Genomic DNA, 15042 nt, shown 5'->3' with positions numbered 1-15042 from the left:
TATTCAATAGACACCGAACTTATTTTTCTTTTCCACTTTGCTTCTGTTTGCTTGCTAGCTCACAAGACGCTTGCCACCCATCAAGGAAGCTAAGCCCAGGTTGCAGAAGCTCTTCCGTGACTTCTGGCTGTATTCGGTGCTCATGGGATTTGCTGTGGAAGGCTCAGGTAATCCAGAGACTCATTTTGATTTTTTAATTTGGAAAAAAAAACTTCTCAAAGAAGCATCAGAAAAGTGTGCCAGTTTGTTGCACATTGCCACATTTAAAGAGGTATGTCTTTTCATAGCCCCCAGTGATCAATCTTTGGAATGATCTTGATTTGAACTAGTTTTGCTTCTGTGTATTGAAGATCCTGTTGAGACCCTGCTCTGTGCTTTGGTTCTTTGTTTAACAGATTAATCTTATGCTGTTTAATTTTTCTCTTTTTTGGAAAATGTTAGTACAGGTACTTATCTGTGTAGATTTTACGCAGCTGGCTGTGATATAACACTTGAGAAATAGCAGGGAGAGCTTATTTACCTAGAGATCCAACATGATGTAATAGTTTGAGCGCAAGACTCGGACTCTGGAGACCAGGGTTTGAATCCCTACTCGGCCATGGAAAGCCATTGGGTGGCCTTGGACAAATCACATTCTCTAGAGAAGGGCAAAAGCAAATCCCCTCTGAACAAATCCTGCCAAGGAAATCCTGAGATAGATTTGCTTTAGGGTTGTGGTTAGTCTCAGATAATTTGAATACCAGTACAGTCTATTTTCTTCCTCAAAAACTGGAGTTACTTTGAAATCAAATCAAAATCAAAGCTTTCTCTTTCTTCTGGGGTGCAGAGTGTGTGTCTGTGCATTTTCCTGGGGGTCATTCAAGTTGTAGTGAACTAAGGTTCTGCAGTGCATCTGAATGGGTCATTAGTTTTTCAAAGTGCCATCAGACTATTTGTTGCTGCTTCAACAGGCAAAAAGGGCTGCTCCTTTGGAATCTGTCAGCAGTGAAGTTCCTGGTAAATAAGCTTGTTGTTCTTGTGTGCCTTCAAGCTGTTTCTGACGTATGACCACTACTCTATCATGGGGTTTTCTTGGCAAGATTAGTTCAGAGGGGGGCTTGCCATTGCCTTCCGCTGAGGCTGAGAGCATGTGACTTCTCCTAGGTCACCCAGTGGGTTTCCATGGCCATGGCCATGCTGGGAATCGACCCCTGGTCTCTGGAGTCACAGTCCAGTGCTCGAACCACTATGACATGCTGGCTCTCCTTCCAAAATTGTAATCTAACATAAGATTATACAGGCTGCATTAGAACCCAACATGTTAATGAAAGTTCTTGTCCTTTTGTAAGCTTATTGAACCTGTTAACCAGAAAGAAAGCTCACTGTTGTCCTCCCTGCCCCCATAGGTCTTTGGCCAGAAGAATGGTATGAGGGTGTCTGTGAGATAGCAACCAAGTCACCGCTCCTGACATTTCCTAGCAAAGAGCCCCTTCGCTCTGTTCTTCAGTACAACTCTGCCATGAAAAATGACACTGTCACATCTGTACGTTCATGTTTCCTCTTCTGCTGCTACTCAGCCAGTCAGTAATGTATCACGTATATAGTTTATAAATGCTACTAGAACAGAGAAGTAAGCTGATGTGTTGCACAATTCCTGGCGTAACAGAATGAAGCAATTTTTAAAATATACTTTTCACTGAGCTATGAACCAAAGTAGATGATGGATTAGTTTGTAGATTGGCTACATGTTTTGCAAGGAAGAATCAAGCGGTGATAGTAAACCTTCCTATGCTTTCCAGTTCTCCCCTGCAACTCCACCTTTCAGGCCCCCTTTCCCATGCACCCCAATGAATCAGAACTAAAAATATCCGGAGCAAGGGTTTGTGAAGAATTACTAGGAAACCAAAAGCATAAGCCAGAGGTGAGGAACATGACCTCTCTCTTCTGCCTTAGCCAGAAAAGCCAATAATGGAGGTTGCAGTGCAGCAACTTCTAAGGGCCACATGTTCCTATCCTCACTGCCCTGTTGCCTGCTATTTGTTCCCTTTAAAAGCACTGACAGACACACACACCTTGCCAAGACAAACAAGTTTGATCACCTGTGTTAGCCTCCCAACCAAGTTCTTCCCCCAGGTTTTCCATACATAGAGACCCAGAGAAAGAAAATTCTTGGCTTTGTTGTTGCCGTTCCCCCTCCCCACCCTTGTGATAACTTGCCTGTCTCTTTATCCAAAGTCGGAGTAGAAGGGTGACTTGTTTCTGTATCCTTCTGTGGGATTTCAGAAGTCAGCAGTGTTAACCCGTGATGAGCGCCTTTCGGTTCTATCTTGTGAAGTAGCCTGCTGACGGCTACATATACTTTTTATAATGGGGGGGGGAGTTCAGAGGTATGTTGGCTTTCCAAGTGGAATTTTTTTTGGCAGGCTTCATCCTCTCTTGTGATGAGCTGTGTTGAACTGCCTCAGCATTTTTGCACCTCGCAACTTAGAAGGCGAACACATGTTGTTTATTTCCCCCCAGGATGCACTCCAAAATAGTTGAGTATCTTCTTTTTTGTCACAAAAGGATTGTGTGTTTTTCTTACTTTGTTCCCTTTGTGCGCAGAATACAAAATGAGTGGCTGGTCAAAGGAGCTGTGCAGGTTAAAACTATCATTTAGAGTACACTTGTCTAGGAGTGAGTCCTATTGATAGCAATGATGCTTACTTTTGAGTAGGCAGAGGCCCCGTACAGACAGGCCAAAATAAAACTGCTTTGAGTCACTTTGGAGGTATGCTGTTTAAATGATGCATGCATCCTAAGAATCCAGAAGCCACGCCAAAGCCATGCTCCAATCCTTAGGGCTGGAGCGTGGCTTTGGCATGGCTTCCGGACTCTTAGGACGCATGCATCATTTAAACAGCATACCTCAAAGTGACCCGAAGCAGCTTTATTTTGGCCTGTCTGTACAGGCTCAGCGTGTTGTGAGTGTGTTTTGCTCTCAATAACTTTAACATCTTTAAACTACCAATAGTTTTGCCTTTCTGCAGTAATTCCCAATACAAATTCAGGTTGTGTTTGTTTTGCCTTCAGGCTGAACTGAGTGAGTTAAGAAGCACAATCATAAATCTTTTGGATCCACCTCCAGAGGTGTCAGCCTTGATCAATAAGTTAGATTTTGCCATGTCTACCTACCTGCTTTCTGTGTACCGTCTAGAATGCATGAGGTAAATGTTTAAATCCTGTTTAGTTTCTGTCATTTGATGCATTTTGATTCTTGTTCTGCATACTGGTTATGTACTACATACTGGTTGTTCTACATACTGATTTGATTCTTGTTCTCTCAAGGGGAGAAAATGTAAACCAGCACATTTTCTTTTCTTTTAAAAATTCTTTATTTTCATATTTTTTTTAAAAAAGCTCTCAAAGCCCAGGCCAAATGTAATAAAAAAATCCCTGGCCTTCACCTCCCCAACCCTCTCATTTTCTTAATGCAGAAATTAATAAATGCAATCACAGTCCAAGAAATCGACCCAGCTGAAAAAATGTGTCCTGAGTCTAGTTCATTTTCAACCACAGTTTTAATAAATGGTGTCAGAAAAAAATCCTCTAGAATTCCAAATGCTACTCCAGGCGGCATTGCACTGAAGTTGAACATGAAAGGTATCTGTATTGCCATGAAGTCATCCTCTATTTTTCCTCTAGCTAATTTGAATGCAATAAATCAGTTTCTGAGATAACATCATAGTCTATGCCAGGGGTAGGCAACCTGCGGCCCGCGGGCCGGATGTGGCCCGGCGAGGCCTTGGGACCGGCCCCAGCCCGGTCCTGCCACCGATTGCAGCTGGGGCCTTTAGGGGGCAATTGTCTATAGAAGCCTCAGAAACATGCATTTATATTAACATTTTTTAAAAAAATCAGCAAATTTTGTTTTGCGTGTCCTCCATTTTTTTTTAAAAAAAGTGTCTTCCATTTGAAAATTTTGTCCTACATTTGTCCTGGTTTATTTATATATTTAATTTTAAAAAAATTATTTAATTATTTATTTTTTGGCTTTGGCCCCCCCAGTTGTCTGAGGGACAGCAACCCGGCCCCCGGCTCAATAAGGTTGCCTACCCCTGGTCTATGCCATGTTAAGATGACCTGTTAGAGAGATGCCTTGCAAGGTTCTTCAGGAACCTTCCCTCTACTTCTTTCACATCCCTTTTATTAGGGATTTAATTATTTAATCCAGTTAGTCCATGTACATGATTTTAACTGTTTTAATATTGTTATACAGTGGACCCTTGTTATACGCTGGGGTTTGGTTCCATGATCCCTCATGTATAACAAAATCCATGGATGCTCAAGTCCCATTAAATATAATGACATAGCAAAATAGCGTCCCTTATAAAAAATGGAAAATCAAGGTTTGATATTTGAAATTTATACTTTTTAAAAATATTTTCAAACCGTGGATGCTTGAATCCGTGTATGTAAAATCCATGTATAAGAAGGGCCGACTGTATAGTTGATTGTGTTCTTAGGCTGGAAATGCTTTTTTTAAAACTTATCTTAAGCTCTTTGGGTACAGAGTGGAGTATAAATACTTTAAAAAAATAAAATGTTTCCTCCTTCTCATAATACTGGCAAAGATTAACACTTTCTTTCCTAAAATTGGTTGACACATATTGTTGCTGTCCTAGGGTATTGCGTTCAACAGACCCAGATCGCTTCCAAGTGATGTTTTGCTACTTTGAGGACAAAGCTATTCAAAAAGATAAATCAGGTAAAAACACATAGGGGAAAAGAACCAGCGCTAGAAAAAGATATGGGTCTGCTCTTATCAAAATAAATTGACTTCTACTACGTTTCTTTTCACATTTGTATGCAGTTGTTGAATTGCATGGATGGGGAATATGCACACCCCTTCCCCAATCTTACTGGACTGCAGCTTCCACCATTTCTTGCTGTTTGGCTATGCTAGCTAGGGCTGATGAGATTTGTAGTCCCCTGGAAGGCCACACTTTTCTCTCCCCTTTAGGGGAGTTCTAGAATTAGCTGACAAGAAGAAAACCAAGCTCGGTGGGAAAAGAAGGCAGCCAACTGGTGATAGAATAAAGCAGGCATAGGAAATGCCTGTGCTTTTGTACATGTTTTCTTGCATCTCAGATTATCTTCTTTTTTTTCTTTTTTTTTTTTCTTTTCTTTTTTGTCTTTTCTTTCTGGCTGAATTAATTATCTGAAAGCAATTAGCATGCATGTTTTGCAATCTTTAATTTTTCTTCTTAAATGCTCAACATCTCTTTTTTCAGGTATGATGCAGTGTGTAATAGCAGTTGCAGACAAAGTGTTTGAAGCTTTCCTCAGCATGATGGCTGACAAAGTAAGTTACCTGATGGGTAAAAGAATAAGCATACAGCAGCCTGCTACTTCAGTCAGATGAAACCTAGAGCGCATTTACTAACACAATCTGCATTTAGAACTTCATAGTCCTGATCTAGTCATACCGAGCTCTTGAGCTATTGAATTAGTTTCTCTGTTATAGCCCCTGTGTAGACCCATGGATGGATGGATAAATGTAGATGCCTTTCTCTCCCCACCCCTATCCTTTGCAAACCATTTTGTAAGCACACTGTATAGGATTGCAACTGTCAGTAGACCTTTAACTCCTTTTCAAAAAGCAGATAGGCTGATGATTTCTCTCTTCACATGTCTAGCCTAAAACAAAAGAAAATGAAGAAGAGCTAGAGAGGCACGCTCAGTTCTTGCTGGTGAATTTTAACCACATTCATAAGAGGATCAGACGTGTTGCAGACAAATATTTATCAGGCCTTGTAGATAAGTGAGTATTACATATTGTTCATAAAGTGATGTCAAGATCAACTATTGGGCCAAGTGGTATAATAAATTAAATATGTTGCAGTGCGCATGGATCTCATCAGCAGTTCAGTTCATTTAAAAAGATTTCATTTGGCTATAGAAAGGTTACAGGAGTGCTGAGTGTTACACAAAAGAAGCTTTTACAAGTTTGGTGTTTGGAAATTAGGTGAGACTTGCTGGTTTCCCAGCCAAAATTGTTTTATATTCATACTTTTCATTGTTTTAAGGTTTCCTCACTTACTGTGGAGTGGAACTGTACTAAAAACCATGTTAGATATCCTCCAGACTCTCTCACTATCTTTGAGTGCAGTAAGTACTTCTACATTAGTCCTTTGTTGTTCAGTTATTATAAAGTTTGTCTGTAGAGTTCTTTGTAATGCTACAACTGATAATGTTATATTGGAGACCTCTGTGAAGTCTAAGGTTTCTCCAACCATGCTGATACTTCCATCATGCTTCTCATTGGCCCAGTTTTGATTCCAGTCCTGTCAACAGCCAGCACCTAAGCTGGTTGTAAGGAGTAGTGGTTATGGCAATTTGTTGGAAAAAGCTGAAATATGCAACTTCTAGTGTCAGAATTACCAGAGCTTGGAAAAGTATTTTTTTGGTTGATAGGTCTCCGAATCCCCAAACAGGGGATTCTTGCAGTTGTAGTCCAAAAATGCAATATTAACACATGCTTGAGTATTACTGATCATTAGTGTATGTTTTATGTAATTCAGGGTATAATAATGGAAAAATGGTTTTTAAGAACATTAGAAATGAGCTCTATTATATGGTTTGCTTTCCCTTTTAGGACATTCACAAGGACCAACCGTATTATGACATTCCAGATGCTCCTTATAGAATTACTGTTCCTGATACATATGAAGCTAGAGAGGTAAATGCTATAAATTATTGTTTGAAAATTATTTTACTGTGGTGTTTTCGGGGCATGTATGATCTTGCCCCTGCTCATGTTTATTTAAGCCCCACTCATAATGATTCCTTCCAGATCTTTGGAACATTTCCAGTGTCACAAATTTTAGCAGTATTGGGCCTTTTGCTTCCTAGGGCTTTCTTTGAAAGACAAGTAATATTTTGTCCAGTATCCATCGGCTAGAACAGAAATGCGCTTACCCACAGAAGAAAGAGCCTGCCTTCTCTTAACATACCTGACATCCTGTGTTTAAAGATGTTTCCCATGTGAAGAGAATGTTTGAAAACACCTTGTGTGTATAGCCATTAATATCTCAGATAAAATCTAGGAATCATCTGTGCAATGTGGGCCCATGCATGCTGGATTTTATTTACGTACACCCAACTTTCTCACTGATTGTTTTCTTTCTATTGTTAAGCACAAGAATGGGTTTTCTGACTGGTTGCTTTATGTCTCTCCTTTTAGAGTATCGTAAAAGATTTTGCTGCACGCTGTGGAATGATTCTCCAAGAAGCCATGAAATGGGCGCCCTCAGTCACCAAATCTCACTTGCAGGTACAGTTACAATAAGAGTTTTGTGATCCCCTGTGTATCAAAAGTTTGGTTTAGAATAAAAAATGTGGAGTTAATTTCAAAGAAAGCATCTTTATCTTTTGCATAGGAGGCAATGCTTCTATCCTTATCTGAAATGACTGGGACCAGAAGTGTTTTAGATTTGGGATTTTTTTTTTCAGATTTTGGAATATTTGCCTATACATAATGAGATATCTTGGAGACAGTACCAAAATCTAAACACAAAATTATATTTCTTATACACCTTGTACACATAGCCTGAAGGTAATTTTATACACAATATTTTTAATAGTTGTGTACGTGAAACAGAGTTTGTTTACACTGAGCCATCACAAGGCAAAGGTGTCACTATCTCAGCCACTCATGTGGACAATTTTGAAATGTTTTGGATTTCGGAATTCCTGACAAAGAAGACTCAACCTGCACCTGCTAATGCAGAAAGTATTTTTTTGCTTTTCTTCATATGCTAATACAGTATGAAAGCTGATATGATCAATCAATTAAAATGCCTACTAATTGGGTTGTAGTCCTACACTGTGTGTGTGTATGTGTTCATGAGAGTATGTAAGGAGTAGACAAAGCTTAAAATAATTTTCCTCTGAGTCACGTCCCCCTTTACCTCTTTCAGGAATATTTAAATAAGCATCAGAACTGGGTGTCAGGCTTGTCACAGCACACTGGGCTCGCGATGGCTACGGAAAGCATTCTTCACTTTGCAGGCTACAACAGGCAGAACACAACACTGGGGGTGAGTGAGAACAATTGCTTCTGTAGTGAAATGACCAGAGTTGCTGTGCCCTTTGTTGAATTTTGGTGACTATTTTATATAACCAAAAGTGTGTGGATTTAAAGTTTTCATCCAACCAGGGCAGCATTTATGTATTTTATGTAACATTTCCAGGCGATCAAGGGTCATATGACACATGATCAGCTTATGGCGCTCATTGTCACAAGAAGTGGTGGTGGGCATTGGCTTATCTATCTTTAAAGTATACCCATTCATGGTGGGGAGAGAGAATAGGTCCGTCAACTGCTATTTGCCTGTGTTGAGAGATGATGTGCTGCTGAATATCAGTTGCCTAGGAAGCTACAGCACATGTCTCTCTTGCAGCTTCTAGGAGGCTTCTGGTTGGCCACATTGGGGAAGCTGGTGGATGGACTGGGCAGTCCTTTTGTCTGGTCCAGCAGAGCTGCTCTTACATTCTTACACTTCACATTCAATTATACCAGGGCAGTAATGGTGGAAGTTATTATTTTCTTTATTTCTGTCTTGCCTCAGATAAAATAAATTATGGAAATAAAACTCATATGCTATAAATATACAGAAGTTAAAATATAATTAAGCTGGCCAGAATCCTCTGTCACTGTGTCTGTTACGTAGTTTTATGTACACTTAGGTACATAGCAGAAATGCTAAGAAACCTTGTTAGTGGTTTGCAAGGCTGTATAACAAGACATTGGCGGGAGAGTCCCAATGCACATTGGCATTCCCTAGTCAGTGTCAAAGACTGGGGCTACATTTCCAGTGTCTTGGTTCTTGGCTTTAGTCTCTCAGCCTCTGTGTTACACCAGCTTTTCACTTCCTTATAATGTTTTGGGGATGGGTAATTAACAATGGAGTAAAAAAGAATGGCAGTGCACCTTCTGTATGTCTATCTGTTTAAGACTCCCAACATTTCTGAATTCTGCTTGGCACTTCAAATGCACTGGTGTTTATTTTTAAAAAGCCATAATTTTCTGTCATTTGTAGACAACCCAGTTAACGGAAAGGCCTGCCTGTGTGAAGAAAGATTACTCCAACTTCATGGCTTCTCTTAACTTGCGCAACCGCTATGCTGGAGAAGTAAGTGCAACAGTCTTGAGTTCTGTAGTACCTTTAAAGATTCAGGATTGACTGTCTTGATTTGTAGAGCTATTTTAAAAATTAGGAACTAAAGTGCTGTGCACTTGCACCTGTCTGTTTTATTTTGGCACAACAAACCCCTGGAAACTGTTCTCTGGGCTTTGGAGAGCCTTGGATAAATCAAGGAAATATCTAGCTGCTTTGCAAACTCCTGTAAAGCTATGTTGGTATCTGAGAAATTATGCCTGCGGGAGGCAGGGGAACCATTGAACTCTGTGCCTCCAAGGGGCTTGCACAACAAAAGTTTCAGTATTTTTTTCTAAGTCTCTTCCATGCTCAGATTGTGGTCCAGAGATCACAAGAATTCAAACCGTAATTTAAAAAAAAAATTCACACACACACACACACACACACACGGACCCTCATAGGCAATGAGGCACTTTTACTATTCAAAAATGCATGTGAATATTAGCCAGTATCCAAATATATTGTTCTGCTAGAGCAAATGACATTGCAACACCTGGTTGTGAAGTATGCAGTGGGACTTGAGCATGCATGGATTTTTGTATCCATGGGTGTGTGTGTGTCTGCAACGGATCCCCATGAATACAGATGTCCAACTGTAGTTCCCAGTTGTGTAAGCAACTGCACAACCAATACCATGCCCAGGGATCATAAAAACAGTGCTGTCACTTGTGCACCTGGAAAAAACAGTGGGACTCCTCTTCCACGTGTTTTGGACTTCGTCTCCCACAAGTCCCTGCCAGCATGGCCAATGGCCTGGAGTTCTGGGAGCTGAACTCCCAAACATCTGGAGGGCCGGAGTTTGAGTAGCATTGCTCTAGCAAACTGTTTTCCTCAATGACTATAAGGTTGGATTTAGGCAATTTATTTGGATTGTATTTATTTGGAACACTTATGCTTAATGTAATAAAACATCTAAGTGGGTTGTTAACCAGTTATTATTAGCAATTTAGTAATTGTATAATAGTCATGTAATTGTTACATTTAACATCTGTTCCTTTAGGCGTTTTTTTGTGAGGCTTGTCAACTGAGGGAACGTTTTTCCACAGGTCGCTGGGATGATTCACTACTGCAATGCCACAGGTCATGTTTCAGATCTTAATAAGCTAATGATCAAACACCTCAATGATGCATTGGAACCAGGCCGACCGGAGCACTACACTCAAGCCATGTTCAAGTTGACTGCGTTGCTCATCAGTAGCAGAGGTAACAATTGAGATGTGCTTCTGTACATGTGTGATGGTGAGAAAAGCCACAGAAGCGTATGTTTAAGTGCATACTTTTCTTTTTAGTGTAGTCTTTTCGAAAAGCTAGTGATGTCTTTTGATGGGCCAATAAATTATGATCTTCCTACTAATGATAATTCATTAGTTACACTACCTGTAGTATTAACTATTAATTAACTCATCTTGACACTTTGTTTCTTGCTTACCCTGTATTTGTTTCAGTCCTGTTGTCATTCACCATCTGAGTTCACTATTATAAGGAGTGCTTGGAGAAAGAAAACCATCCCATTGATACTTGACTGGATTGTTGAGGATCTAGAAAGTGTGTGTGTGTGTCTGTGTGTGTGTGTGTTTTGAGAGTCAGGAGATCATCTCTTGTGCTTCCCTGGATCCTGGTGGGCCATGCATCCCCAGTTCATTCCCCCCCCCCCAAAAAAGTTTGCCCCCTGTTTTTGTGCAATAAATATTTGGACACTATTTATTTTGCTATTTTTCCACTTCCCAAATTTTGGCCTCAGAGAAAAGTTAAAATACAACAAATGGGACTCACTGAAGATACCTGGTTTAAAATGAATTGATAAATGTTTCCTTTCTAGATACTGATCCGCAGCTACTTCATCACCTGTGTTGGGGCCCTCTGCGAATGTTTACCGAGCATGGCATGGAAACAGCCATTGCTTGCTGGGAATGGTTGCTTGCTGCTAAGAATGGAATAGAAGTGCCGGTAAGGAGAATAAGAACATTTCCTTCACTATCTTATACATGTCTGAAAGCATTCTGTGGTACATACTCCTTAGGCATGCTCTCTAAGATTGCAGGCCTAGATTTGTAGAATATTGGTTGATATAGAAGATTTTATAGCCAAAGATCAGCACCATTTCACAGACATCAGAACTAGAGCTGGCCCTTTTTATACATGGATTCTGCATTCACACATTCACCATCTGTGGCTTCAAAATATTCCAAATTGATTCCAGTTCCAGTCAAATTGTTTCCAATTCCAACTCAACCCTGCATTTGATACTGGCTATGTGTATTCTAATACAGACCAAAGGAGACTATTTGTATTTTTTAGTTCTTTTCATTTCACTACATATTCTGTGGTTAATAAGACGGAAGACCATAAACTGGAACTAAGTAAGTGTGTTGACTCTTCTCCCCCAGTTCATGCGTGAAATGTCCGGAGCCTGGCAAATGACAGTGGAACAGAAATTTGGTCTGTTCTCTGCAGAACGGAAAGAAGCAGATCCCTTAGCTGCTTCAGAAGAGAGTCAGCCTAAGCCATGTCCACCAGAAGTCACACCACATTACGTCTGGATAGAGGTAAGTACTCCTTTTCAGAAATGTTAAACTCTCATTATTGAGATGGAACAGAAAGACCTATCTGTTGGAAACTGGGCTATAAATATTTATTTCATTTACACAGTTCTTGGTGCAGAGGTTTGAAATTGCAAAATACTGCAGCTCTGACCAAGTGGAAATCTTCTCCAGCTTACTCCAGCGATCCCTTTCTCTGAACATTGGAGGATCAAAGGGCAGCATGAACCGACATGTGGCAGCTATTGGGCCACGTTTCAAGTAAGTGGCTGTCCTGGTAACTTATCAGGGCTGGTGGTGAGGACCAAAGAGATCAGCGAATATATATTTTAGGTTATTATGAGCATTGCACAGGACCACTTCATATGTTACTTCTAAATGGCAAGGATGTATAACCCTCTTCCAGATGTAGCAATGTCTTCTATCCTTCCACCAAGGCATTTAGACTAATTTCTAAGTGCTTCCCTCTTCCCCGTCTCCTATTTTATCTGAATAAAACCCCATAGACTAAGGTGAGAGTGACTGCTCCAGGGTCATCCAGTGAGCTTCATGACTGAATGGAGACTGAGCCTGGATCTTCCCAGTCTTAGTCTAAGTACTGTGGTGCACTGAGCAAACCTGCGTGCACCTACTTAAAAAATGAATATGGGAGAAATCTCTGTTCATGGTACCAGTGATCACCTAGCTTTGTAATGCACATGCAGCTCCCTTTCTACTATATTTTTTAGTTGACAACTTGGAAGACCCTGATGGAAAGACAGGATTGATAGAAAGTGTTCTCTAGCTCTGTTCAAAACAGGTTTAATTCCTGTGAACCTCATTCATCTGGATCCTTATTAAAGATGAAGGTTCACTAACCTAGCATTTATACTTTTTTTAAAAAAAAGTTGTTCTGTCTCACACTGCAGTATGATTCAGAAATGAATCTTAAGACAGAACCTAGCAGCTTAAAGGGTCATCATTTTGCAGACAATTATAGATTTGGTTCTCAGTGCCTTTAATATAGCTCTGTGGGTTAAAGAGATCAGGATTCAATCTAGGATGGATTGGAGGGAAAGAAAAACTCATGATTCAGAGCTTTCCTTTTCTGTGGCATCCCTCAAAAAGCCAACAAGCCACTATGAATGGTGTTCAGGATTGGTAGTAGGCATCTGAGCCTAGTTCAGTGATGCTGTGCGACTTTCAATAGGCTACACAAAACAACTACATGGGGGCAAAAGAAATGGCTGAAATAGCATGTATGGATTCTCATGCCTTTTACATCTAATTTGTTTTGGAACTGTTTAGGCTGCTGACACTGGGGCTGTCGCTGCTTCATGCTGATGTGGTTCCAAATGCAACAATTCGCAATGTCTTGAGAGAGAAGATTTATTCAACTGCTTTTGATTACTTCAGGTATTACTATTTTTCTCCTCCTAAGATTTAAAGAGGCAATCCAAATGGACCTTTCCTTCCCTTGTGAAATTGCACAATGCCAAGATGTTGTGATTACTTAGCTGCCCAGAAAAAACATTAAGAGGGCTACAACTTTGTACTGTGCTTTCTCTGAACATAATGTTAAAACCATAGATAAAATTGTCACAGGCCTAAACCATAGTCAGGACTAACCACAATTTGAGATTTGGCCATATCAATAAACTGTGTTTAACTGAAAAGGGGAGCAGAGGCTTTTGCTCTGGTCTTCTTGTGGCTGCACCAGAGAAGGATGGGGGAGGAAGAAGCACACAAGCCTGAACATGGTTGAGTATTATGTTCAACAGACCATTTTTCACTTTTCAGAAGCAAATGCCTTATTGTAATTTGTGCACTGTATGTTTTAAGTTCTGCCCCAAAGTGTCCGACCCAAGGTGAGAAGAGACTGCGCGAGGACATCATCATACTAATCAAGTTTTGGACTGCGATGTTCTCTGACAAGAAGTACTTAACAGCCAGCCAGCTTGTGCCTCCTGGTGAGTCTTAAATGGAAAGTACAAACAACTTTTTCTTCTTCTTCATTTTTACTAGTCTGGTTCAGTTGCAGAACACAGTTTTTACTTTCAGATAATCAAGACACACGGAGCAACCTGGACATCACTGTTGGATCTCGTCAGCAAGCCACACAGGGCTGGATAAATACCTATCCTTTGTCCAGTGGCATGTCAACTATCTCCAAAAAGTCAGGTCTGACATGAAGCTGCTTTTCTGTTAATCCTTCCTGTATCTGTTTTATTTTTGTTTCTCCTCCAAGGGTTCAAGGTGACAGTCATGTTCTCCCAACCATCCCCACCTTATCCTCACTATAACTCTGTGAGGCAGGATGGGGGCTGTGAGTTTTTATCCTCGGATAGTGATCTGGACCAGGGTCTCTCTAGGACTAGACAATTCCCTGAACACTACACTGCACTGGACCAGTATTGTCTACTCTTGCTCGTAATGGGCCTGTAGAGAATCAGGCTGACAACTGTAAAGCCCAGCCACTTGAGATCATTTTAAAGTGGAGATTCCCAAGTCTGAATCTAGAATCATGTACAGGGAATGCCATTTCAGAACTTGAAGTAGTTGTATATTTTTAAATATGGAGTTGCAGGATTACAAATGCATCAAAGAGAGTAGCTCATACCCTGAATGTATGAATAACTGAGGATACATTTATTTATTTATTTATTTATTTATTTCCCTCCTTTTCCCAAAGTAATTCAGAACATCGATTAAAACAAAGTACAACTAAAGCACAACCATTATAATTAAAAAACGTAGAACCAGTTAAATAATTGTCCCATTAAAAACAGCTGTAATTTTAAACAATTCAATAGCATTTGAAGAATAACTGTGAAAATAAAAATATAGTGCGTGCACACACTGTTATAAGAGCCTTTTGCACTTAATAAGATTCCCCTTTTACTCACATTGTCTCTACTTATTTTAAGGAATGGGTTTTCATTGTAAATTTTATAGTACCATTTGAGGCAGCCAGATACGAAAATGAGAAGACTCTCTTGTGTTGTTCTTTTTCAGGGATGTCCAAGAAGACCAATAGAGGTACCCAGCTACACAAATACTACATGAAAAGGAGAACATTGCTGCTATCACTGCTGGTAGGCCATCCATTCTGCTAGAACGGTATAAATCTGGCTTGGGTTTCCTGAATACTTTCATCAGGTCTTTCATAAAAAGCAAGCAATCAGCTTGGAGAATAGGAGAAAACATAGCAAGGTGCCTTGTGCTATTTGTCCTTCTAAGCCTAGTTTTCTTCACTTGCAGCAACTCAGTGGGCTGTCTTGCAAAATGTCTTTCCCATTGCTTTCTAACCAGTATTTTGAAGTGGAGATAATTTGGGATTA

General features: G+C 40.2%; 1 protein-coding gene across 1 annotated transcript in view; it reads left to right on the top strand.

Moving 5' to 3' along the window:
• The window catches only part of PI4KA (phosphatidylinositol 4-kinase alpha), a 60070-nt gene that overhangs the window by 32347 nt on the left and 12681 nt on the right, over positions 1–15042 (top strand). The window contains exons 20-38 of the mRNA XM_042441447.1: positions 59–167; positions 1386–1522; positions 3052–3185; positions 4644–4726; positions 5253–5323; positions 5658–5782; positions 6048–6129; positions 6617–6700; positions 7205–7294; positions 7941–8060; positions 9063–9155; positions 10229–10385; positions 11002–11129; positions 11570–11728; positions 11832–11983; positions 13010–13117; positions 13544–13671; positions 13763–13882; positions 14717–14796. Coding sequence (XP_042297381.1) covers positions 59–167; positions 1386–1522; positions 3052–3185; positions 4644–4726; positions 5253–5323; positions 5658–5782; positions 6048–6129; positions 6617–6700; positions 7205–7294; positions 7941–8060; positions 9063–9155; positions 10229–10385; positions 11002–11129; positions 11570–11728; positions 11832–11983; positions 13010–13117; positions 13544–13671; positions 13763–13882; positions 14717–14796 — 2160 coding nt within the window. The remainder of the gene's footprint in view (positions 1–58; positions 168–1385; positions 1523–3051; positions 3186–4643; positions 4727–5252; positions 5324–5657; positions 5783–6047; positions 6130–6616; positions 6701–7204; positions 7295–7940; positions 8061–9062; positions 9156–10228; positions 10386–11001; positions 11130–11569; positions 11729–11831; positions 11984–13009; positions 13118–13543; positions 13672–13762; positions 13883–14716; positions 14797–15042) is intronic.

The sequence above is a fragment of the Sceloporus undulatus genome, chromosome 10 (genome assembly GCF_019175285.1).
Source record: "Sceloporus undulatus isolate JIND9_A2432 ecotype Alabama chromosome 10, SceUnd_v1.1, whole genome shotgun sequence".
In the NCBI taxonomy this organism is placed as follows: domain Eukaryota; kingdom Metazoa; phylum Chordata; class Lepidosauria; order Squamata; family Phrynosomatidae; genus Sceloporus; species Sceloporus undulatus.
This window is presented reverse-complemented; position numbering and strand designations above follow the sequence as displayed.